General features: G+C 54.9%; 1 protein-coding gene across 3 annotated transcripts; it reads left to right on the top strand.

Annotated features, from left to right (window-relative positions):
* Nucleotides 1-1,223: 1,223 nt before the first annotated feature.
* STRN4 (striatin, calmodulin binding protein 4) lies at nt 1,224-24,104 on the top strand. Of its 3 annotated transcripts, none has more exons than XM_014548015.1 (16): nt 1,224-1,244; nt 6,856-6,959; nt 7,488-7,561; nt 8,305-8,383; nt 11,147-11,344; nt 13,518-13,659; nt 17,286-17,445; nt 18,022-18,135; nt 18,474-18,568; nt 20,686-20,861; nt 20,951-20,998; nt 21,333-21,454; nt 22,526-22,696; nt 22,844-22,984; nt 23,428-23,526; nt 23,701-24,104. In XM_014548015.1, exons 1-16 carry the CDS (start codon nt 1,239-1,241, stop codon nt 23,901-23,903), a joined length of 1,932 nt encoding a protein of 643 aa, XP_014403501.1. In that variant the 5' UTR covers nt 1,224-1,238; the 3' UTR covers nt 23,904-24,104. The 3 variants fall into 3 exon arrangements, with proteins under 3 accessions (XP_014403501.1, XP_014403495.1, XP_014403504.1); XM_014548009.1 differs by having other exon boundaries at nt 18,453-18,568; XM_014548018.1 differs by lacking the exon at nt 11,147-11,344 and having other exon boundaries at nt 18,453-18,568.
* The last annotated feature ends 741 nt before the right edge of the window (nt 24,105-24,845 follow it).

The following is a 24,845-nucleotide window of genomic DNA, read 5'->3' as shown; positions in this document are numbered from 1 at the left end:
TAGGACGAATAAAGACAGCAACGCACAGTTCTCCCCACTAGGGTCTTAGCTGTTCGGTAGCCGAGGCTTGGGGTGGGGAGGACTCCTTATGTAAGCGCCCCTCGCCTTGTGTCCCACTCTCCTCCGCACTCCTTCCCAGCGCACGGCCGTTAGACCATCCCCTGCACGCACTGTGTAGGCAGCGCCAATGCCCTTCCCTCACTCGGCAGTAATGTAGCAGCTGCTGTTGGCTGAGCACGTGTTAGGCACCAGGCACTGTATTGAACACTTTGTATAGGGTATCATTTGATCCCTGCAACCTCCGGGAGGGTAAGTGATATTACCTCCTCGCCCCCTTTTGAAATAATAAGTGGAAACGGAGACTTTGAGAGAGGGTCAGTGATTAGTCTAGGACCGTAGTCGGCAAACTGCGGCTCGTGAGCCACATGCGGCTCTTTGGCCCCTTGAGTGTGGCTCTTCCACAAAATACCGAATTCTGCGCACGGGCCACGAAGTTTCAATCGCACTGTACGGGTATTTTGTGGAAGAGCCACACTCAAGGGGCCAAAGAGCCGCAGTTTGCCGACCACGGGCCTAGGATCACAGCCTGTGGGTGGCAGGGTTGGTCTGTCGGTCTTCAAGCCCATGTTCTCTTCCTCTGCCGTCCAGTACAAATGGGAAAACTGTTCTGAGCAAGCTCAGTGGCTCCCCAGGGTCATCCAAACAGTCATGGCAGAGTTGGGCTTGAATCTTGGTCTCTGGGACGTCATGCCACCACCACGTGCTCATGGAGACCAACGAGAGAAAAGATGTGCTTTTCCCCTCACTTAGTGGCCCTTCTTGCAGTTTGAGAGGAGTTTGTGGGAAGCACCCAGTTATGCTGTCCATGTCTTGGCTCCAGCATCACGTTGTACTTTCGTTCTGTTACTTTAGTAAAAACTCAAAGATCTTCGAAGTGTGTATACGTACATGTACAAGTGAAAGGGGAAAGTCCCCTTTGTCCCTCTCCTCCTCTCCTTCCCCCATCCCCAGCTATTATTGCTATAAAAAGAGGTCATTGTGTGTATCATTTTGTGACTTTTTTTCACATACTCATGCCTGGTGATCCTTTCATATCAGCACAGAGAGCTCTTTATTATTTTTGATAACTGTGGTCCATTGGATGTTCGCACCATAGCTCATTTGTTGATGGACTTTTAGCTTGTTTCCAGTTTTTTCCCCGTGAGAAATGGCTGCAGTGGATGTCCGTATGGCCCTGTATGACTGTCAGTGGAATAGACGGTGGAATAGCAGAATCGATGTGTTTGTAAAGTGGTGACTGGTTCTGCCAAGTTGCCCCACGTTTCCACTCCCATCAGCAGCACCTGTTTCTACACACCTTTGATCAGGTCACTTATCACTTACAGAGGTGTGACTTCTCCTGTGAGATTCATATATATATATGTGTGTGTATGTGTATATATGTGTATGTATGTATATGTATATATATATATACACACACATACACACACACACATTTTATTGATTTCAGACAGGAAAGGAGAGGGAGAGAGAGATAGAAACATCAATAATGAGAGAGAATCATTGATCAACTGCCTCCTGCACGCCCCCTGCTGGGGATTGAGCCCGCAACCCGGGCATGTGCCCTTGACTGGAATCGAATCTGGGACCCTTCAGTCCACAGGCCAACGTTCTATCCACTGAGCCAAACCAGCTAGGGCCTCCTATGAGGTTTTTTAAGGCTTAGACCGAGTTCAGTGTTTCTGGTGAACTCTGATACCTTTTCTCTGAATGACAGTACAGCAGCTCTTGGCACAGGGCCTGCTGTGCAGTCAGGGCTCAGTGTGTGTGGATTGGCAGAAAAGGCGGCCCGTCATGAGGTCCTCCCAAGAGGCACCCAAAGAACGGAGCAGGGAGGCGGTGTAGATTGGGGCTGATAATACAGTAAGCAGGACTTTGCTGGGGGGGGGGTTAGTCCAAGAAGTAGGTGGTGTGGTTTCCGCCCTTCAGAAACTTACAGGCTAACAGGAGGCTACACAGAACGCTGCACGACGTGGCGGTGCCCATGATCTGTGGCATTTCTAAACGGGAGCCAGTCCTTGAGGACAGGGGGACCCTCATGGCGGAATCTGAGTTGGACATTCATGTAGGAGCAGCGGCAGAGAGATGTGGCGAATATGGCAGCAGAGGAGGTGTGGGTCTGACCCCTCCCCACTTCTAGCCTCAAGGAGCTTTGAGGGACCCATGGGTACTCATCCTGGAGCTTGGGAAGGAGGAGATGTGGGGCTGGTCGAGACCATCTGGGGAACCTGTGCCTGGGGGCTGGACAGAAAGGTCCGCAGAGGGATAGAGAGGCATCAGTTCCTGGGAGGACTGAGATGCTAAGGCTCCTGGGGAAGCCTTTGAGATGTTGCCTGGCTGAGAGAGGGAACAGCTGGAGGAGAGGCGGCAGCCATGCCTCAGAACTGTTCTGGGCTTGTGTATGTTCGAACAGTCTGGCCAGAGGAAGCGGCAGTGGGTGGATCTGCTGAGTAGAGAACTTCCAGATTCCAGACTTACCTGGCAGCCGCCGCGGCACTGGCAGATCAGGCAGTGGTGGCTGCCGGCGTTTGCCAGCGAACAGGGACTGGCCACCAGCACTTCCCCTTCCTGTGGGATTCCACTGCCTTGGGATGCTTCAACCACATGTTTCTGGTTCTTTCTCCCTCCTTCACCAGAAGAACTGGGAAGCGGACACAGAGCAGAGTGGGCCGACTGAGGTTCTCCACTTTCTTCACCCACAGACAAAAGTGACTGGGTATTATCAGCCCCTCCCCATTACCTGAAATTCCCTCATCTCCTCGCTGCCCCAGCCCCAGCCCCGATCTTAGTCTGGGCTCCTGGGATTTCTGGGACTGCCTCCTTGTGTGACTGGTCTCTCTGCCTTTAGCTTGGCCATCCCACCCACCCACCCCCTTCCCCAGCCATCTGTTCTCCACATTATAGCTGAAATTACCTTTGTAACATTTTCATGTGGCCATACTGGCCTTTTATTTTTCTTTATGATTTCTTCTATATGCTCCTTTAAAAAAATGTTTTATTGAATTTATTGGGATGGCATTGGGTAATACAATTACATAGGTTTCAGGTATATAAGTCTATACTACATCATCCGTATTTTGTATTGTGTGTTCACCACTACAAGTCAAGTCTCCTTCCATCACCATTTATCCTCCCTTTACTGTCTTCTACCTCCCTCTATCTCCCTTTCTCTCTGGTAATCACCATACTGTTGTCTGTATTTATGAGTGTGTTTTTTTCTTTGCTTAATCTCTTCACTTTTTTCAACCAGCACTGCAACCCCTCTCCCCTCTGACAGCTGTCAGTCTGATCTCTATCTGTGAGTCTGTTTCTATTTTGTTTGTTAGTTGATTTTGTTCATTAGATTCCACACATAAGTGAAATCATATGGCAGTTGTCTTTCTCCGACTGGCTTATTTCACTTGGCGTGATGCTCCCCAGGTCCATCCATACTGTTGCAAAAGTTAAGATTTCCTTTTTCGTGGCTGCGTAGTATCCCATTGTGTAAATGTACCACAGCTTCTTTATCCACTCATCTACTGATGGGCACTTGGGCTGCTTCCAAATCTTCGTTATTGTAAATAACTAGAGGCCCGATGCACGAAATTCGTGCGAGGGGCTCGGCCCCCACTGCCCTGGCATCTGGTCTAATTAGCATATTACACTTTTATTATTATAGATGCTGCAGTGAGCATAGGGGTGCACAAACTGGCCCTTTTAGAGTTCCTGAAGTCACCACGCACCTTTTGTCTGTCCTCTGCCAGCAGCACACCCCACTGCCCTGGCTAACTTCGGATGAGCCTTCAGGTCTTAGCCGAGCTGTCACTGCTTCTCAACTCCAGAGCTGGATTAGGTGTCCGTTTCCCCATAACATCCTTTGCTCCCTCTTGGTGGCCCTCGTCACAGGAGTGTTGGCTGTCGCTGCTTTTGCCTGTCTTCTGCACTGGACGGAGAACTCTGTGGGGACAGGAACCCCTCGTCTTCTCCTTATTCCTCCAGTGCTCACACAGTCCCTGGCTTGTTACAGGCAGTTGCTGCTGTTGGATGTTGGGTGAATGTAGGCTCTCAGCAGGCTGTGCTGGCGCTGGGGAGCGGAATGCTCTCTAATGGAAGCCCAGGAGAGCAGGAAGGATAGTGAGCAAGTACCTCGGGGCTGTGTTTGGTGATCAGCCTTTTCTTCACCTCTTCCCCCACCTTCTAAAACGACTCGTGGACAGGTAGACTTGGGGGACTGAGAAGATACATAAAGGATGAAAATTCAGCCCTGGCCAGTTTGGCTCAGTGGATAGAGCGTTGACCTGCGGACTGAAGGGTCTTGGGTTCAATTCCGGTTGGGGGCACAAGCCCGGATTGTGGGCTTGGTCCCTAGTGGGGGGCGTGCAGGAGGCAGCTGATCAATGATTCTCTGTCAGCATTGATGTTTCCATCTCTCTCTCCCTCTCCCTTCCTCTCTGAAATCAATAAATATATATATATATATATTTAAGAAGGATGGAAATTCAAACTTACAAGATGTTGATCACTGTGAATATGTATGTGTTGATTTAAACGGTAGAGAGAAAAAGGTGTGAAGGATGGGGAGGAAGTTCCGTCCTCACAAGGGGCAGACAGATGAGGCTTCTTTTCCATGGCACACCTGGTGACATATATTTATTCGTTCATTGTTTGTCCCACAACCCCTCCAGAATGTCAGCCACGCCTTGTTCAGCACTGTATCTTCTGTCTACAAATGTACCTGATACATAGTTGGGGCTCAATTAATATTTGAGGAGTAGCACTGCCTGGTGTGGCTCTGTTGGTTGGGCATTGTCTCAGGCACCGAAGGTTGCCAACTCAGTTCCCTGTCAGAGCACATGCCCAGATTGTGGACTTGATCCCCAGTAGGGGTCAGCCAATCAATATTCCGTTCACATCGATGTTTTCTTCTCTCTCCCTGCCTCTCTAAAAAAAAAAAAATTTAAAAAAAATCAATAAAATATTTTTAAAATAAATATTTGGGGGTAGGTGAATGAATGAATGATACTTTTGTCATATATTAATGCATGAGTATCCCTTTTTATCTTTTCAAAAGGAACCTACCATTGCCATTATGCCTGAAGGATAAATTCCTACAAATAAAATAAGTTCCCATAATTCCTAGAAGTGGAACTGCTAGGACAAAAGGAATGTGCATTTAAAGTTTTTATAGATCTGGCCAGATTGCCCTCCAGCAAGAGTGCATCAGTTTATGACCCCAGCGAAGGTGTATGAGTGTCCGTTTCCCCGGCCCCAGTCAGTGCCAGGCTGTACTCAGCATGTGTTCAGTCTCTGCTAAGCTGAGGTGAGACCTCTCCCTGGAGCCGGACAGAGGTGACAGCAGGGCTGTGCTGCCCTCCACATGCACAGGCCAGAGAGGCCAGGGCCCTGCGAGCCCCAGGGAGAGGGAGAGGGGTGCAGATGGGCACCTGAGAGGCTGCCGGGAACTGGCAGTCCTGGAGCGAGGCTTTGAGAATGGGCTCGGCCTGGAAAAGGTGTCTGGGGCCAGACTGTGGCTTCTGGTGGGGGCACTGAAGTTCTTTTCAGCAAGCACACGATGTGCGGGGATTGGCTGCAGTAGACACAGCTGTGCTGTGCATGGTGGCAGGAGGCCTGTAAGCCACAGACATCCCTGCTGATGGGTCTAGGTAGGATCTCAGAGGGACCATAGCTCCCACAAAGGATGGGGCCCATGTCAACTTGTGGAAGGATGGACAGGGAGAATAAAAATAAGAGGCAGAGCCAAGACCGGTTTGGCTCGGTGGATAGAGCATCGGCCTGCAGACTGAAGGGTGTGGAAGGATGGACAGGGAGAATAAAAATAAGAGGCAGGAGTTGGCATTTAGTGGCCCGTCTTCTGTGCTAGGTCTTGGACTGAGACGAACTGAACACGAGGGGCAGGCACTCTCATAAGCCCCATTTTATAGCAGGGGAAATGGAGGCTCAGAGAAAGCCCATGACCTACCTGAGATCGTGCCGCAGGTGGGTGGGCGAGTGGGCCTGGAGCTGAGGCTGCCCCAGCCCAGAACAGTGGCGCCCTTGGGGAGAAGCCAGGGACCAGTCCTGCACTCAGGGCTTTGGCCAGGGCCTCCGGAACGTGGCCAGGGGCCAGGATCCTGCCTCGCAGGTCGTTGGCCGAGTGTCTCCAGATGACCTGTTGACAGACCAGAGCAGACTGGGGCAGCCCGTGCCAGCAGACGGTGTGAAGTGGTTGGCAGGGGCCCTGGGTCATGTCTGTGGCACGTCTCCCTCATTCTGGGCAGACTCGAGTGGGACGATTGGTCCCCACAGTGGTAAAGCTTTGCATTGGAGCAGGAGCTGAGCCAAGCCACCCACTCTTGTCCCTAAACTCCAGAAGTAGCTTCCTACGCCTCCCAGAGATAGACGCTCTGGTGGGAATAGTGAGACGCCTCCACCAGCAGTCTTAGGGACAGCACCTGCCTTTGGGCGGGGGAGGAGGAGGACCCAGGGCTATTAACGCCTACCTCCCCTCCTTCATCCCCAAGCCGACTTCTCCCCAAAAGGCAGGGAGAGGTTACGCCCCAGCTGGCCCCGCTTTGATTTCAGGGGTTAAGGACTCCTCTTCAGCTCTTTCATTGTGGGCGACTTGGCAGGTACCCTGGCGGCAGATCTCGCTTGCCCTCTCACACGCCATTTAACCCTGGCTCAGGGTCTTCACGCCTGAAGAAGTGGCTGCTGCTGTCATTGTAGGGGTAGGAGCTGGTGCTAGTTGCCCTGAGGGAGGGACACACATCAGTGAGCCTAAGCCCTGCTGTCTTCCTGTTGCCTCTGTGTCCCCAGGCTCAGGTGGCTTTCCTCCAGGGAGAAAGGAAAGGGCAAGAGAATCTCAAGACGGACCTGGTGCGGCGGATCAAGATGTTAGAATATGCGCTGAAGCAGGAGAGGTGAGCCCTGCTGCCCCGGCCCTGCCTCTGAGAAGTCAGTCCCCAGCAGAGGGTGAGAGGCCGGCTGCAGCCTTCCACCGAGGGAGAGTTGGGATCAGGCGTTCTCCCGTCACCAGTACTCTGCGGTTCTAGGAGAGGGGACAGAACGAGACATAGCAGGTGGATTCCGCTTAGACACCCGTGACGGTGTTCATAATGATGGTGGCCACTGTGTGCCAGACACCATCTGTTCATAATGTCTCATCTCTTCCACTGGCCTGATGGGTACAGTGGCTTCTGGAGAGTGAGGACTTCTTTCAGGACTCCTGGGGCTGGGATAGCAGCCCAGCCTGCCAGGCTCTGGAGAGAGGGTTCTTCACAGCCACCCCCCCCCCCCCCCCCCAGGGCTGCTTTATACTGTGGGCAGGTTGGGGAGCTCAGCCTCAGAGGAAGGAGAGTGGATTGGGGGCACCTGGGATTTGGGATGCCTGAGGTGAGTGCTGTCGTGTCTACTCTTCTGTCTCATTTGTTACTCCTTTGCTCCTTTAGGGCTAAATATCACAAACTGAAGTTTGGGACAGACCCGAACCAGGGAGAGAAGAAGCCAGAACTATCAGAACAAGGTACCCCCCCACCCCGAACCTCCCTACTTGACCCCCCCTCCCCAAACCGAACCGCCTCTTCCTTTGCTCCATAGGAAGCAGCATTGGCGGGGGCTGGGGAGGGATTGACTCGCTCCCAGGGCCCCTCCCCACAGGCTGCTCTGTCAGGCACAGGGCACAGGGCACCGGGCACGGGGCTGGACCCCTGGGGAGAGGCAGGGGTGGGTAGTGGTGAAGAAGCCCAGTCCTGCCTGCTGTCCCTGTGTGAAGTAGAGACAGACACACAAGGCCCCATCAATATTTGATGAATAAAATGAACAGATGATCTCCTTTAATCCACACAACAATCCCAAAAGGCGTAGGTACTGCTGTCATTAGCTTTATTTCTCAGAAGAGGAAACTGAGGCTCATATAGGCAAACTAACCAGCTCAAGGTCACACCTGGGAAGTGGCAGAGCTGGACTTGGACCCAGTTGAGTCTGCCCGTTCTGTCAGAATTGGGCCAGCTTCCTGTGTGGGAAAATAGCGTAACTAGAGCTGAGTCTGAAGGTAGTCTGGGGGTGGTTTGGGGAATGACCAGTCAGGAGACTAGAGATAAGGAGCAGGGAGGGAAGAGTAGGTTTCAAACACTCAGAAAGTGACTCTGCAGAACCCATGACAGTGACCAATTTGGGTTGGAGGGTGAGGAAGGTGGGGGTGGGGCTGGTGGGTATGTGGTGGTACCCTGACTAAGACAGTCTGTCTCCTTTCTCTCCATCCCCCAGTCTCCAATGGCCCTGTGGAGTCGGTCACCCTGGAGAACAGCCCACTGGTGTGGAAGGAGGGGCGGCAACTTCTTCGACAGTGAGTGTGCAGGGGGACGGGTATGGGGGCGGGGCAGGGGGGCGAAGGCCATGCCTGGCTTGGGAGATAAGCCTGAAGCCTCCACAGCCCTGCCTGTCCCCACTGGGGACACAGCTGAGATGGCCTGTCACCATGTAGGTGGAGCCGCCTGGGGAGAGGGCGGGAAGATTCGATGCAGGAGGCAGTCGGGGAAGACCTCCACTCTTGGAATGCAACCCCAAATGCCTGTTGCTTTTCTTTTTTTTAGGGGTAATGTTAAATTATTATTATTATTATTTTTTCTTTTTCTTAAAATATATTTTATTGATTTTTTACAGAGAGGAAGGGAGAGAGATAGGGAGTCAGAAACATCGATGAGAGAGAAACACCGATCAGCTGCCTCCTGCACATCCACTGGGGATGTGCCCGCAACCAAGGTACACGCCCCCGACCGGAATCGAACCTGGGACCCTTCAGTCCGCAGGCCAACGCTCTATCCACTGAGCCAAACCGGTTTCGGCAAATTATTTTTTATTACTAAAGAGATTTGTGTTTTTCAGAAAATTTGGGAAATATAGGGAAACACAAAAAATAGAAATCACTCATAATTCCACCACCCAAGGAACTTCATCCCCCATAAACACTTTGGCATATATACTATCAGTCTCTTCATGGCTGTGCATTTGTGTTTGTGTATGTGTTTTATAAACGGGCTTCCCCTTCACCATGTTTTCTAATGCGTTGCTTTTGCTCAGTGTTGTGAACGTCTTCTCATATAAATTAGTTAGGTTGCATGGGTTGAAGAACTGTGTAATAGTCTGTGGCATGAGTAACCATAACTTGCCATAGCCAATCCCTTCTTGTGTATTTTATTGAAGATGTTTTTATAGATAGTGTAACAAACGTCAGGAAGTTATTTGTCTGTGTCTTCGATTTCCTTAAGTTAATATCTGGAAGTGAAATTGCTAACTTAAGTGTTATTGCAAACAATAACAACAACGTGATTGCAACAGGCAACACTTGCCAACTACCTAGTATACGCCTGGCACTGTGCTAAACATCTGGCACACCGCGCTTCCTCACATGAGTCCCCGTAGGGCATACCTGCCCATTCCCCTCATTTTCACAGACGAAAACCCAAGGTGCAGAGAGGGACCTGCTTGCATAAAGTCACACAGCTAACAGAAGCAGAGGGTCCGAGGGGTGATCTCGGTCAGTCTGCGCCCAGAGCCCAGCTTCTTCACCCCATGCTTCCCTCCTCCCGTGGTGGGAGGGGAAGCCTCATGCACGCAGGCGCACAGGATGAGACAACAGGGAAGGCGAGTTCTGTCTAATGTGCGAGGGGCAGGGTCCCAAGGGACAGGGTCATGGTAAACAAAAGGCTTTCAGGGAGCCTCCTGAGGACCAGCAGGGACTCACCTCACATCTTTTGAAGCCACCCCCTCTCCCCCGCTTTCAGACAGTTCCAGTTGGCTTCAGTTTTTTTAATTGTGGGATTAGCCCTGGCAGATGGCTCAGTTGCTTAGAGTGTCGTCCTGTGCACCAAGAGGTTGCCGGTTCGATCCCCAGTCGGGGCTCATGTGGGAGGCAACCAATCAATGTTATTAATGTCTCTCTCTCTCTCTCTCGTCAATAAACATACTTTGGGTGAGGATTAAATAAATAAATAAGTTGCCGAAGTAATACGTGCTCATTTGTAGAGTAAATAGAGTAAGTTCCAAAATTCCTCTATGTTCCTAGTCCAGTGATGGCGAACCTATGACACGCGTGTCAGAGGTGACACGCAAACTCATTTTTTTGGTTGATCTTTCTTTGTTAAATGGCATTTAAATATATAAAATAAATATCAAAAATATAAGTCTTTGTTTTACTATGGTTGCAAATATCAAAAAATTTCTATGTGTGACATGGCACCAGAGTTAAGTTAGGGTTTTTCAAAATGCTGACACGCCGAGCTCAAAAGGTTCGCCATCACTGGCCTAGAGGTCACTGACGACTCTTAAGTTTAGTGTGTGTCTTTCTTGCCTTGTGGGGGCATGCTACAAATGTGTGTGTGTGTGTGTGTGTTCTATACTTACAAACTCATTAACACTTTATTTTATTTTTAATCTTTACATGAGGATATTTCCATCAGTTTAGAGATTTGGAGGGAAAAATGGAGGGAGGGAGAGAGACATTGACATGAGAGAGACACATTGATTGGTTGCCTCTGCAGGGTCCTGACCTGGATGGGGATCAAACCTGCAAACCCAGGGACATGCCCTTGACCAGGAATCAAACCCACAACCCTTTGGTGTGCAGGCCAACACTCTAACCACTGAACCACACAGGCCAGGGCTTTTAAACTTTATTATTATTATTTTAATCATTAGCACTTTTTTTTTTAAAACAAACACTTGAATTGTATGGAACATGTGACTTACAATTTTTGTTAAGCCATTTATCGTGGCCAGCTTCCCGTGGTGCTCTTCCTCGTTTAGTTCCTGCCTCGTGTCCCCACGGGTAATTTGCTTCCACAGTCCTCGTCAGACGTGTAGGTCGGCCCCCGTGTTTGGGTCTCCTGCACAGCATCGCAGTGAGCATCTGTGCCACAGCACTGGTGTGTAAAGCCACCACTATATTGAAAGTGAAACAGCAGGGTCGGGGCTGCTTATTGAAATTTTTGGTGTGTGGTCTTAAGTCGCCCCTCCAAAAAAGCAGTCCCAGTGTGCTGTCCTTTCCATAAGCCCCCGTATATAGAGAGGGCTCAGGGCGCTTGACCCTCCTGGCTCTGCTTCCATGCAGGTACCTGGAAGAGGTGGGCTACACGGACACCATCCTGGACATGCGGTCCAAGCGTGTGCGATCCCTCCTGGGACGCTCATTGGAGATCAACGGGACCGTGGAACCCAGCGAAGGGGGCCCCAGGGCCACACCAGGCCCCGGGGGGCTCAGCGGTGGGGAGTCACTGCTGGTGAAACAGATAGAGGAACAGATCAAGAGGTGAGCCCTTGGGTCTGACGGGTCCGTCCCTCTGTGCCTCCTCCCTCCTGCGGAAGCCAGTGTCGGAAAAGTGAGCCGGGCCTCAGGGGCCCTGCTGGCCACTTCCTTCTTGAACACATTGTGGGGCTCGCTTGTTCCAGAACCCTCTGTCTGTTCATTGTGGGAGCCCTGATTTTGTACGGGGTCCCCTGTACATACTCTCCCTAGGCCTTGCCTCAGTGCTGATAGCACACCACGGCTCATCTCCAGCCTGGCCCCTCTCCTGAGGCTCAGGCCCGTACGCCCCTCAGCAGACATCGAGCACCTGCTGAAGGCGGACCCCAGGCCACATGCCAGGGCCTGGCGGGGAACAAAGCACACAGACACCCCCTTTGAGGAGCTCTTATTTGTTCATTCTCTCAGCCATAATTGTTACTCGTCAGAATCAGTAATGTGATGCTCGGTGCTGTGAAGAAAAGGAAAGGTAGTAAGAAAGAGTGATGGGAAGAATAGTACCGCTCTGGGTAAGGTAGGTAGTAGGACCTCTTGGTGGAGGCGATGTTTGGGCAGGAAGTACAGGAAATGGAGGATGAGCCACATAAGTAGTTGGAGCGAGAATAAATGTTCTGGGCAGAGGGAACAGCACGTGGAAAGGTTCTGAGGTGGAGACTTGGCATGTTCCGGAAGCAGCAGCAGGCCAGCGAGGCGGCGGTGGGGCCTGTGGTCTGTGGTGAGGCTGAAATCTCAGGAGTCAGATCAAACGGCCTCGCTGGTTGAGATAAGGAGTTTGGATTCTCTTCTAGGGTTGTGGGAAGCCCGTGGTTACCAGCAGGAGTGTGATGTGATCTGATGCCCGCCGTCTGCTTCAGGACGGCATCGCTGCAGGGGGCAGGAGTGTGGGCAGGGAGACCAGTTGGGGGACAACTGCAGCGCCCAGGCAGAGATGGCATTTGTTAGGTGGAAGGGTGAGAAGTGGTTAGCTTCTCAATGGGTTTTTAGGGTAAGTCGGCACGATTTAAAGGATTGGATGTGAGGGAGAGGGACGAAACTAGAGCTGCCTCCAGGGTTGGTCTGAGCCGCTGGGAGCAGCACTGACGGAGATGGGGAAGGCGAAGAGCGGCACACCAAGGGGGCTGTTTAGGATGGGTGGGATTCGGGGTGCCTGGTGACCCAGTGTAGGTTGTGAGTAGCCAGCCTGGAGCTGGGGCTGGGCGCTTGATTCCTAAATTGACCTCTGTTCACCAGCACACAGCGGTTTTTGCAGTCTCTGAAGGAGAGAGTGTAGCTGGCAGCACAAACAGGAGGTCTGAGGACTGAGCCCTGGGGCTCTTGTGTCTAGAGGCCAGAGAAAGAAGCTGAGCTTCGGCAGCTGTGGGAGGAACCCGGGAATGGTGTCCCAGCAGCTGAGCAGAGATGTTCTGCTGGGAGGATATACATGGGGGGGCCAGGAAGTGAGTGACGGATTTGGCTGCCTGGAGGAAAGCGCTCTCTACCGGGCCAGAACCATACACTGACCAACTCTCAGGAGCAGGGGTGGGAAGGTCCGCCCCGAGGGCCATACGAGGCCCTTGAAATCATTTGGTCTGGCCCTGCCAAGGCATTAGGGGTGAGTTAATTAAATGTTTGACCAAATATAGCAGGCTAATTTTTAAGTTGATAATTTTATATGGCTCGCAAATGGTGTTATAAATGGCCCTTGGCAGAAAAAAGGTTCCCCACCCCTGCAGGCTTGGCCATGGTCCCTGGCTGTAGGGCCCGAGCATTGGTGGTGACCAGTTTCCCATTCCTCCAGGGTGCGTCTCTGTCGCTCACCTGGCCTGTGCTTGTGGTTTGACCGGGCCATGGGAACAGCGGCTGCTGAGTCAGTGGCATTTTCTCATCCAGCTCTCCTGACTCAGCACACGTGGGGAGACCTGTGGTCAGGGTTGGGGGCTAGTCCCCTGGAACTCGGAGTCGAGCTCAGTGAGGAGTTGGCCCAGTCTGTGGTCCACAAGGGGGTTTGAGTCGGGTGAGCATCTGTTAGGCAGACACTGGGTTGAAGCCCTGTGTATGATCACAGTCAAGGCTCCTCTGGGTCGTGGTGGGTCAGCCCCCTGAGAGCTGGGCCCAGGCTCTGGCCACCAAGCCTCACCCTGGCATCTGAGCTTTGTCACATGGCAGGACTCATGCCCCCTTTACCCCCTGTTGTGGGCAGGAATGCAGCAGGCAAAGATGGCAAAGAGCGCTTGAGTGGCTCGGTGCTGGAGCAGATCCCCTTCCTGCAGAACTGTGAGGACGAAGACAGCGACGAGGACGACGAACTGGACAGTGTGCAGCACAAGAAGCAGCGCGTGAAGGTGCGTGTGTGAGCCAAAGGAAGCGCTCCTCCTCCTCCCAGGGGATCCCCCTGCTTTGTGTACCAGGAACAGGGTGCCCCCGTGGATGCTCTCAGGGCTCCCTCTGTGGGCTGTGTGGCCTGACCACATCCCAGGTCCCTGTCGCCTTGCCTCAGTCACCTTCAGAGGAGCCAGGTCTCTACTGTGAGGGCCGCCTCTGCCCCGCCTGCACCCTGTTCTCTCCATCCTCCCCTCCAGCTCAGGGGTTCCCGAGAGGCCTTTCCTGAACTCCAGACCAGGCCAGCCCCATGGTGCCCTCTGGCAGCGCTCTCTCCTTCGGGCTGTCTGATCAGTCATACTCAGATATTTTTTTTGGTGTGACTGTGGTTCTCTGTCTCCCACAGTAGATTGTGAGCTCCACTCTGGGCCTTTTCACTGTTCTCTCTCCAGCTCCCTGAATGAGTGCAGCTGGGCCCAGGGTTCAGCCTAGAGCCAGGTTGGAGTGCTTCGTGGGGGCTTCAGAGGATGCGTGTGTCCAGTCTGCTGTTGATGTCAGGATTCAGTTTCAGGGACTCTGACCACAGGGTAGAGTCCAGATCCCCTCAGCTGGACCTCGAGATATGGCTCCCACCACATTTCACCCTCATGACAGCGCTGACCTTAGGCATGGCATAGTCTCATCTGACCAGTAAACATCAGTGTGGGCCTTTGTGGACCAGCTCTGTGCTGGCAGCCGGGGTGGGAGACATCGTTGCTGACGTGCAGGAGCTTGTGGGCATCGGCAGGCTTGTAAGCAACCATGTGCCACAGGGGGGTCAGGAGCAAATACCTGTGAAGTGCGGGTCGGGGGACTGGAGATGGCCTTTTATTCACCCAGCCTTTCATCAGACTCCTTCCTTCTTTAGACTCACCTTAGACACACCCCTTCCTCCAGGAAGTCTTCCCTGACTCACCCTTGCTCCCCTTTCCTCCATAGGCTCAGGAGCCTCTTGGAGGTCCCTTGTCCCACCTGAACCACTCTGGGTCCTCCCTGTCTGGTATTGGGTCTGTATCCCTCCTGCCCCATCCTTGTGAGGGGCCTCCACATTCTCTCCAGTGTGACTCAGCCCAGACTAGGTGCTCATTGAATTCACTGAGTGGAAGGGAGTGCACGGAGCCAGACCCTAGAGTTGGGTTTACAGGAGAATCAGCAAGTCTCTGAGCACGGGCTCTCCAGCATTGTTCCCTGGTCCAGAATGCCTGGTCCCCACTGCCCCCCACTAGGATTTGCACTGCTGTGCACGTCTTACCTCAGCCTCCTCTGGGAAGCCTTCCCACTCCCCTCTGCTCCTCCTGCAGAGGAATTATTGCTGGCTTTTCATATTTCCTTAGGCATTTGCATCTGCCACTGCCCCTGTGCTACGAGCCTGTGGGTGGCTTATTGTCTAGGGCAGTGGTCGGCAAACTGCGGCTCGGCAAACCGCGGCTCGCGAGCCACATGCGGCTCTTTGGCCCCTTGAGTGTGGCTCTTCCACAAAATACCGACTTCTGCGCATGGGCCACGAAGTTTCAATCGCACTGTACGTGCGCGCCCGCATGTGGTATTTTGTGGAAGAGCCACACTCAAGGGGCCAAAGAGCCGCATGTGGCTCGCGAGCCGCGGTTTGCCGACCACGGGGCTAGGGTGTCACGCCTCCCCATGCCCACCCAGCAGATCTTCAGTGACCAGACTGATTTGAAAGACCTGCTCATGGCTCCCAGGCTGGCCCGGGCCTGCTGTGTAACGTTGGCTACCTGATTCTCTTGTCTTAACTTTAGTTTCAGAGGATAATGGTCCCTGTCTCTGGATTGTTGAGCACATAGGAAGCCTTGGCTGCACAGTGGCTGCCGCGCTGAGTGCTCAGTGGTGGCTGTGGTGGGACTGAGCAGGGGGAGCACAGGCACAGGCAGGGTGGCTGTTCAGGGCCCCTGTACGGTTCCACAGTCCTGTGAGCCCCAACTCCCGCCAGTGCCTCTCTGAGCCTGCTGTTTACAACTTGGCGCTAGGTCTCCTGGGAAGGAAGAGGAGGGCGCCCGCCCATGGTGCCATCCCTCTGGTCCTCTCACACAGGCCAGAGGCTGGCCCCTCACGGATGCCTGAAAGGTGTTGCCTGCAAGTGTGTACCCTCCAGACCCAGCTAGGGGTGCTGAGCCCGTGGGAGGGGTTCAGCATGCCCTTGAGGAGTCTGCAGTCTGAGTGAGGCTGGTCCCGTGGCTGCCCGGGACACGGTCTAGTCAGGAACCCTTAGGAAGGAGAAGAGGAGGTGGTTGAGTCTAGTGTCGTCAGGATCCCCATATTGGTTGGGGTGTGTTCTTAACGTAGCACTTACAACAGAACTCAGATGTCAAAATTGTCTGGAAAATTCTGGAAGTCCCTTAAGCCTTAGGTGCGGTGTTTGAGGTTCCAAGTGCACACACACCCTGGATGGTTCTTTGTGTAAAATGTCATGGTGAGAGGGAGAGAATCACATGCTAGATGTCATTTCATAAGGCTGTGTCTAAAAGGTGATGGGGAATTGTAAAATAGGCTTGTAAACTGAGGGAAACTGATGATTTGGTTCCTGCCCTCAGTTAAGACCGGCTGTGGAAAACTTGGCAAACTCATTATTCACTTGCCCAGCAGTCTGTTCTCAGAGTGGAGGAACTGTGTTGTTTTTTCTCATTCTAAAAGTAGCGTGTGCTGGTTATGTAAGAAAACAAAAACTCGGCCAATCTAGAGAGCTCTCAGGAAGACTTGGAGAACCTGGGGCAAGGAGCTTGACTTTGCTCAGCCTCATCTCTCCATGTGTAATAATGAGATAATACGTGCAACAGTGGTAACTACCATGTTCTGAGATGTGAAATCATAGGTTTGAGTCTTACTCAGTGCACTGAATAATGCAGAGGCCAGCAGTGTTTGATGAGGCTCTGTTATTATTACTGTTACATTCTTGGGTCTGTTCTCACTTTTATTTTTTCCTTTTCGTTAATCTTCACTCCAAGGATATATTTTCCATTGATTTTTAGAGAGAGTGGAAGGGAGGGAGAGAGGGATGGGAGAGAGAGAAAGAGAAACATCGATGTGAGAGAGACATATCGATTGGTTGCCTCCTGTACATGCCCCGACCAGGGCTGACCCAGGGATTGAACCAGCAACCGAGGTATGTGACCTTGACTGTGAATTGAACCCGAGACCCTTTGGTGTGCGGGCCGGCCCGCTAACCACTGAGGGCACCAGCCAGGGCACTGTTCTCACTTTGTGCACCTCCATACACTCGTAGACACAAACATATCACCCTCTCCCTGAAGCAGGTTGTCATATTGACTTTTCTTCATGAGAAATACTGTGTTGGGGGGCAGGGATTGGAGGAGTGGGAACAGCCTGAGCAGAAGCAGGAGGAGGGCTGTGAGGGGATCACAGCTGGAGGTGGAGGAGGGGGGTCTCCAAACTCAGGCTGGGGCTGCCCAGGGAGCAGCCTCCGAGGACTCCAGCAGGGGGAGCACAGCCGCCAAAGTGAGGCCGGGCGGAGGGAGCTGGTGGCTGGTGTGGTGGTTCCTCACAGGGGCCCTGGCTTCTCTGTTCCTGGAGGCTCGGGAGGGCTTGGCTGTGGCATGAGTTCCCTGACTGTCTGGTTCTCTCCCTGCCCCAGCTGCCAGCCAAGGCCCTGGTGCCTGAAATAGAGGATGAAGATGAGGAGGACGACTCGGAGGATGCCATCAATGAGTTCGATTTCCTGGGCTCAGGCGAGGACGGGGAGGGCTCTCCGGACCCTCGGCGATGCGCTGGAGAGGGGGCCCACCATGAGCTGGGTGAGTGGAGGGTTTTCTGGCCAGCCTCACCGGGGGCAGCAGGGGCACACACAGCTGCCTGCAGCTGCTTCCTGCCCCAGGGTCTCCACCGGATGGACATACTTCCTGAGAGGAGGGGGGCCGAGGGAGAGCAGGAGGGCCGCGCCACAGCAGCCAGGCCTGCACCCCCTCCCTGGAAAATCCCCGTGGGGACACAGGCAGGCCCGGTTCTTCCTGACGTGGGGCTGCCAGCCTCGTGCACGCGTGTGTCCAGTTCTTGTGGGCCTCAGGGAGGAAACAGGATGGGACCAGCGGGGAGAGGCCGTCGGGGCAGTGCTGCCTCTTCCTCCGGTCCTGGGACTCTGAGCTGGGAGGCCCTCGGGGTCACGGGACATGGCTGGAGACCGAGGTTTCTGCAAGGGCAGTCCATGGAGGGTCCCTGCTCAGTCTCTGTCCATCCCCACCCCACCGTGAGCCCCAGTGCACTCTGGGCCGGGCTCCCCAGCTCCCACGGAGCGGCTTCTGGTGGGGAAGGAGGCGCCTGTGCATGGCTGGGTTGAACTGGTGGTGACTCCTGCCTGGGCCGCGTCCCTGCAGAAAGCCGGCGGGTCAAACTCCAGGGAATTTTGGCCGACCTTCGGGATGTGGATGGGCTGCCCCCCAAAGTGACAGGACCGCCTCCTGGCACACCCCAGCCTCGGCCACACGAAGGTAAGAGGCCCCTCCACCCTGACAGAGGGAGGCTGCAGAGCTAAGCCCAGGGCTTCTGTGTCCTCAGGGTCGAGGCCCGGCCCCTAGTTTGCAGCCTCCCTGTCCCAAAAGTTCGTCTGTCTGTCTCTGTCTCCCCCTCTTTTTGTCCTGCCCTGTCTGCCTGCCTGTCTGTCTCTCCCTGTCTCTTTCTTTCCAGCTGTGATTCTTGATCTTGACCTCTCCCTGTCTCTCTCACACCTCACCTCTCTCTCCGTCTCTCTGTCTCTCTCTCTCTCTCCCGGCCCCTCTCTGCCTCCTCCCTCCCCTCCCCCCACCAGGTTCCTTTGGCTTCTCCTCAGACGTTTTCATCATGGACACTATCGGGGGCGGGGAGGTGAGCCTGGGGGACTTGGCAGATCTCACCGTCACCAATGACAACGACCTCAGCTGTGACGTAAGTTCTCAGGGTGCCCACCCCCCACGACCCCCACTGGGCATTCGCGCAGTGGCAGCATCTGCTGAGCGATGGCTGGCACGGCCCGTGCTCAGTCCCTGACACGCGAGGACCATGTGAGCCCTTTCACCGCTCAGCTGTTAGACATAGGGGTGCGACGCAGACAGGTTCGGGGGCCTGACAGGCTCACCAGCGGCAGAGCCTAGAAGACTCTGGAGCCTGTGTCTTAATCACGGTGCCAGGCTACTTCTCCAGGGGTCGTCCCTCCCCACCCGGCTTACTCATGGGCACCTCAAGTCCAGGACCCACCTGCTGGGGGTAGGGTGAGGGGGAGCAGAAGCTAAATGCAGCATCGGGAGGAAGGGGCTCGGCGGGCAGCGGTGCGGGTAAGACACTGCAGAAAGTTGGACTTGAGCAGACCTTTGGAGGGAAGATGGCCTCCAGCCCACAACCAAGAAACCAGGCCAGTCTGGCGCGCGTGGGGGCTGTGGTGCAGTCGGGCGGGAATGAAAGGGAACTTGAGGGCCAGTGCTCTTGGCCTGAGACCCATGGGGGACCCCGGCCACCTGGGAATGTGGGATCGGGTGCGGGTGCACTTTCCTGCGCAGGTAGCAGGACACTCGCAGAGCTTCTAGCACAGCAGATCTCAACCTGTGGGTCACGACCCTTTCACAGGGGTCACCTAAGACCATCAGAAAACACATATATAATTACATATTGTTTTTGTGATTAATCACTATGCTTTAGTTATGTTCAACTTGTAACAATGAAAATACATCCTGCATAGCAGATATTTACATTACGATTCATAACAGTAGCAAAATTACAGTTATGAAGTAGCAACGAAAATAATTTTATGGTTGGGGGTCCCCACAACATGAGGAACTGTATTAAAGGGTCGCGGCATTAGGAAGGTTGAAAACCACTATTCTATCAGGATCTCAGGTGGCTGATGATCCCAGCGGGTCGGGCACAGCGGTGGGAGGCTGGGAACGGGGCCAGAGCTGAGCTTTGAGCAGAGGAGCTGCCCCAAGTCTGACGCTTCCTGGGGAGTGTGTGAGTGGGGGGGTCGAACAAGGCAGAGCCTCTGGCCCTAAAGAATGTGGCAGAAGTGGCACCTGGGGCGGGGGCCATGGGACGAAGCCTCGAAGCCTCGATGAAAGGGTTTGTCAGGTGTGAACTCTATCTTGGGGGGGACACTGAGGTTTGCTTTTTTTTCTACAAGGTCCCTCACTCAGAGAGCGACACCCCCACCCTCCAGGGCATGTGCAGTGTTTCTGGGATTTTGCTCCCCAGTCTCTTCCCATTGGGTTTACTTGTCGCCATTTCCACACCTCAGCCACCCTCCCCCATTGCTTTCTGCATCCAGGCCTCCTCTCAGGCTCTGGGTCCATCCTTGCTGCCTCCTGCCTCAGGGACTGTGCATATGCAATGTCCTTCCTCGGTCCCTTCACCCTATCTGGTTAAGTCCTGCTTATCTGTCACTTGCTCAGGAGGAAAGCCTGCTGACCCCACAGAGGCAGGCAGGCTGCTCGGTGCCTCTTCCCAGTACATTTTTTATTCTTTAATATATTTTTATTGATTTCAGAGAGGAAGGGAGAGTGAGAGAGAGATAGAAACATCAATGATGAGAGAGAATTATTGGCTGCCTCCTACACATTCCCCACCAGGGACTGAGCCCGGGCATATGCCCTGACCAGGAATCGAACCGTGACCTCCTGGTTTGTAGGTCGATGCTCAACCACTGAGCCACGCCAGCTGGGCCTCCCAGTGCATTTTCAACTCGTAGCACTGCTTGTAGTTTATAAGCCTGTGCACAGGTGGGACGATCTGAGTGTCTCCCCACCCCCCCCACCCCCTGCGAAATCCCAAGGGTTTGGGCTCACCTTTGTCTCTTCAGAACCAGGAACAGCCCTGCACACAGTAAGAACTTGTTGAGTGAGGGGCTGCTGCAGGGCCAGGAAGAAGAGGGGAGCCTCGGGCTGGAGGCCAGGCAGTGGGGTGCTTCACCTGGGTCTCGGTGGTGGAGGACGAGCCCTTGGAGTCCTGGATGCGAATATCTGTGCAACTGCTGGGGTGGAAGAGGAGACACTGAGGCGGCTCCCTCCATCCCCCAGCTGTCTGACAGCAAAGATGCCTTTAAGAAGACGTGGAACCCCAAGTTCACCCTTCGGTCACACTACGATGGCATTCGCTCCCTGGCTTTCCACCACAGCCAATCGGCTTTGCTCACCGCTTCCGAGGACGGCACGCTCAAGCTCTGGAACCTGCAGAAGGCTGTCACCGCCAAGAAGTGAGGGCACAGCCCCGAGGGTGGTGGAGGGGGCATCGGGGCCCAGGAACAGGTGATGAGGGGCTGTCGGTGACATGTGTCTCCCACAGGAATGCTGCACAAGACGTGGAACCTATCCATGCCTTCCGGGCTCACAGGTAGGGAGGGAGGTGCCCCCACAGGCAGGGGGTGCTGACAGGTGGCGGGGCAGCAGGAGGGTTGAGTCCCTGGGGCCCTCTGCACACACACCCCTGGCCCTGGATGCTCTGCAGTGCCCCCACAGCTGGCTCCCAGCACAGCCTTTGGAGGAGGAAATACATGGGGTGGGGGAAGGCAGAGGACGGGCAACTTGCCCGGGTGGCACAACAGAAGCCCCAGAAGCTGAATTCCTGTCGGCCACCCCCGAAAAATGCTGGTAGAGAAAGAAGGGCAAGGTCTTGGGGAGGGGCGAGTGTTGAGTTTTTCGTGCCCCCCCCCCCTTGAATCCTCCAGGGGCCCCGTGTTGGCAGTAGCCATGGGCAGCAACAGTGAATACTGTTACAGTGGTGGGGCAGATGCCCGCATCCACAGCTGGAAGATTCCAGACCTCAACATGGACCCCTACGATGGTTACGGTGAGACAGCTCTTGCCCTTCCTTCCCCCACCGTCGTCCACTGGGGCCTCTTCCCTCCGCACATGTAGCCAGCATCCGCCCATGCCTAACACAGCAGGGGCTGGCGGGGGGTGCTCAGCCTGGTTTAGCGTGGAACAGCGTGACTCAGCATGCGGCAGTCAGACGAGATGGCTGAGCTGACTCAGCATCAGCGTGGGGGCCAGGGCGGCACATGTGAAGGCTTGGGGGGCCCTGGCAGCGTTCTGCGTGTCTCTGACTGAGCGGGGCAGGCGCGAGGAGAAAGGAGAGCAGGTGGCCGGCTTGCAGGGGTTTGTGCTCATTCTTGGGGCACCTTTAAGAGTTAAGTGGAGAAGTAACCTCTGTTCAGGGTCTGTCCCTGCTCCCTGACCCCTGTTTTGATAACCTATTTGATGACACACACGGCCCCATGCAACATCCTGTTGTGGTAGAGTTCAGAGGTCTGTGTCTCCCTTAAGGAGCTACACCGTTTTCCTGAGAGCAGTCCGACCCTGGGAAAGGTCAGGGGTCGGTCCCTGGCAGTGTGTGCTCTGGGCCAAACGAACTGCCACCCATTGGGCATCAGCATGGCCCGACCAGACACCCCTGTGTTGACACAAGTGACCAGAGAGGCAGTGGTGGGAGTGACCAGAGGGCTTTAGAGAGACGGCAAGGCTGGTGCACGGGGGCAGAAAGGACTGCAGGGCCCAGGCTTCAAAGAAGGGTCTGGGGCCAGAGTCATCACTGTCCCTTCTCCCTTAACTAAGTTTTAAAAGGAACCTTTCGGGTGCCCACTTTAAGCACTAGGATGGGCCCCAGAGGACAGCAGGGAACAGAGGCATCCCTGCCCTCTGGAGCTCCCATGCTGGGCTGCCTTCAGAGCCCTAAAATCTTCCCAGATTAGCGGTCAGAGTGTGAGCAGCCACTAGGGTGCGTGGCGGTGGTGACAGGCCCGAGCCCTGGCGCTTGGGCTGAGGCTGGGTGAGTGCGGCAGAGCTGGTGCTCCAGGCTGTCCACGATGGGCTGGCGGCCCTGACACAGTCCATCCTCCCCCCCGCCCCCCCGTGGGTCCAGACCCCAGCGTGCTGAGCCACGTCCTGGAGGGCCACGGGGACGCCGTGTGGGGCCTGGCCTTCAGCCCCACCTCCCAGCGTCTCGCCTCCTGCTCCGCTGATGGCACCATCCGCATCTGGGACCCCAGCAGCAGCAGCCCGGCCTGCCTCTGTACCTTCCCCACAGCCAGCGGTGAGTGAGGGACGGGGACAGTGGGGACCCTGACGCCTCACTCAGGAGCCGTATAGAGCTGGAGGCCCTGGAGGAGGGTGACGCCTGCACCCCAGGCCCGGGGCAGGACCAGTCTGTTAGGCAACCGTCCATCCCCTCTGCCCTCAGATCACAGGATCCCCACCTCAGTGGCCTTCACCAGCACCGAGCCGGCCCACATCGTGGCCTCCTTCCGCTCTGGCGACACCGTCCTGTATGACCTGGAGGCTAGCAGTGCCCTCCTCACGCTGGAGTCCCAGGGGAGCAGCGGTAAGCGGCCCCGCCGGGGCTGGGATCTGAATGCCTCCAAGGCCGCAGTTCTCCTGTGGCTTTGGTGACAGGCTCGGTCAGCTGCAGATGGCTCCCCACCCCCGTGGGGGCTCTGAGTGGGAGGGAGATGAGGCCTCAGCCACTGCCCTAATGGACAGCCCTGAGTCCCGGGAGGGCTAAGTGGAGGGAGAGTGTCAGGGACTTGCCTGTCGGCCCACTTGGTGGCGTGGACGAGCCACCTCAACGTCCGTCACCCCTCCTGCCCACTCCAAGACAGGCCCTGTGCCCATGTGCAGAGGAGACACTGGCCTGAGAAGGGCGTGGCCTGGGTGCCCCGCCCTCCCCTTCTAGGCAGACGGATGTGGCAGAATGGTCCTCCTCTTGCCTTTGTCCCTGTTCCCCAATTTCCCCCTGATGTCCCTCCTCCCTGCTTTCCCTTCCAGGCCCAACCCAGATCAACCAGGTGGTGAGTCACCCAAACCAGCCCCTCACCATCACCGCCCATGACGACAGAGGCATCCGCTTCCTGGACAACCGGACAGGTGAGGCCCTGCCTTCCTGGCCCCCCAACTCACTGTGCTTGTGGGAGGTGGGTGGGCCAGGCTCAGACACAGAACCCCTGGTGTCCACATTGGAGGCTCTGAGCACCCTTTCTAGGCCCCACCTTCCCGGGTGAGGCCGACAGTGGACCGTAACCCGCCGCCCTCTGCCCTCAGGGAAATGCGTGCACTCCATGGTGGCCCACCTGGATGCTGTCACCTGCCTGGCTGTGGACCCCAATGGCGTGTTCTTGATGTCAGGAAGTAAGTTGCTCTTAAGGAGCAAGGGCATGTGCCTTCCCCAGCCGGCTGGGCACTGGCCCCGAGGGAGTGCTCGGTGGACTCCTAAGGGGGGGGACGCGCTGGGCAGGGGGCCTTAGGGCAGGAAGAAAGGTGGTCATGATGAGCAGAGCCCCTCCTAGGCACTTTCCTACATCATCTCCTTTCCTCGGAATAACCCGACGAGGTGGGTACTTTTATCCCCATTACACAGAAGTGGAAACTTACGTCACTGGCACAGCCCAGTGGGTTGCAGGCGTTGACGTTCTGGTCTATTTGATTCGGTCCCCACAGGCTTTTATAGCATTTGCTGCCGCCCTGCTCTCTGTGGTTAAGGGCACTGAGGCCCAGCGACTGTGCTGCGGTGCCTTGAAGGGATGGGGTGCGATGTGGCCACTGGAGAAGGGGCCGAAGCTCCCCAGGGGGTGATGGGTGTGGGCTGGTGGGAACGGGGCTGCCATCTGCCTCCGCTCCGCAGGGTGGGATCTCCGTGGGGTGTGAGGAGGGAGTGCACAGAAGGGTGAGCAAGGGTGGGGGGGCGGGGTGTGTACGGGCCTGGACTTCTCCTGCTCTCTGTCTGCCCAAGATGGCAGCAGCTGCCTCCGAGGAGGTGGGCGAGGGTGTGGTCAGGGAGATGTAGCCCTGGCAGAGGGGATTCAGTACAGGGGCCAGCACCCTCCAGAAAGGGACGAAGAGAGCTGGCCTCCTCCGCAGCCTGGTCCTTCTAACACAGTGGTTCTCAACCTTCCTAATGCCGCGACCCTTTAATACAGTTCCTCATGTTGTGGTGACCCCCAACCATAAAATTATTTTCGTTGCTACTTCATAACTGTAATTTTGCTACTGTTATGAATCATAATGTAAATATCTGATATGCAGGATGTATTTTCATTGTTACAAATTGAACATAATTAAAGCATAGTGATTAATCACAAAAACAATATGTAATTATATATGTGTTTTCCAATGGTCTTAGGCGACCCCTGTGAAAGGGTCGTTCGACCCCCAAAGGGGTCACGACCCACAGGTTGAGAACCGCTGCT

The sequence above is a fragment of the Myotis brandtii genome, unplaced genomic scaffold (assembly GCF_000412655.1).
Source record: "Myotis brandtii unplaced genomic scaffold, ASM41265v1 scaffold114, whole genome shotgun sequence".
Lineage (NCBI taxonomy): Eukaryota > Metazoa > Chordata > Mammalia > Chiroptera > Vespertilionidae > Myotis > Myotis brandtii.
The sequence above is the reverse complement of the archived record's forward strand: the minus strand, read 5'-3'. Positions and strand labels throughout refer to the sequence as shown.

Excerpts from the sequence above, each read along its gene's own strand:
- STRN4 (XM_014548009.1), top strand. Across the intron at positions 20,862-20,950 it reads AAGGCTGTCACCGCCAAGAA|GAATGCTGCACAAGACGTGG; the intron begins GTGAGGGCACAG and ends TGTCTCCCACAG. Across the intron at positions 22,697-22,843 it reads TACCTTCCCCACAGCCAGCG|ATCACAGGATCCCCACCTCA; the intron begins GTGAGTGAGGGA and ends CTCTGCCCTCAG.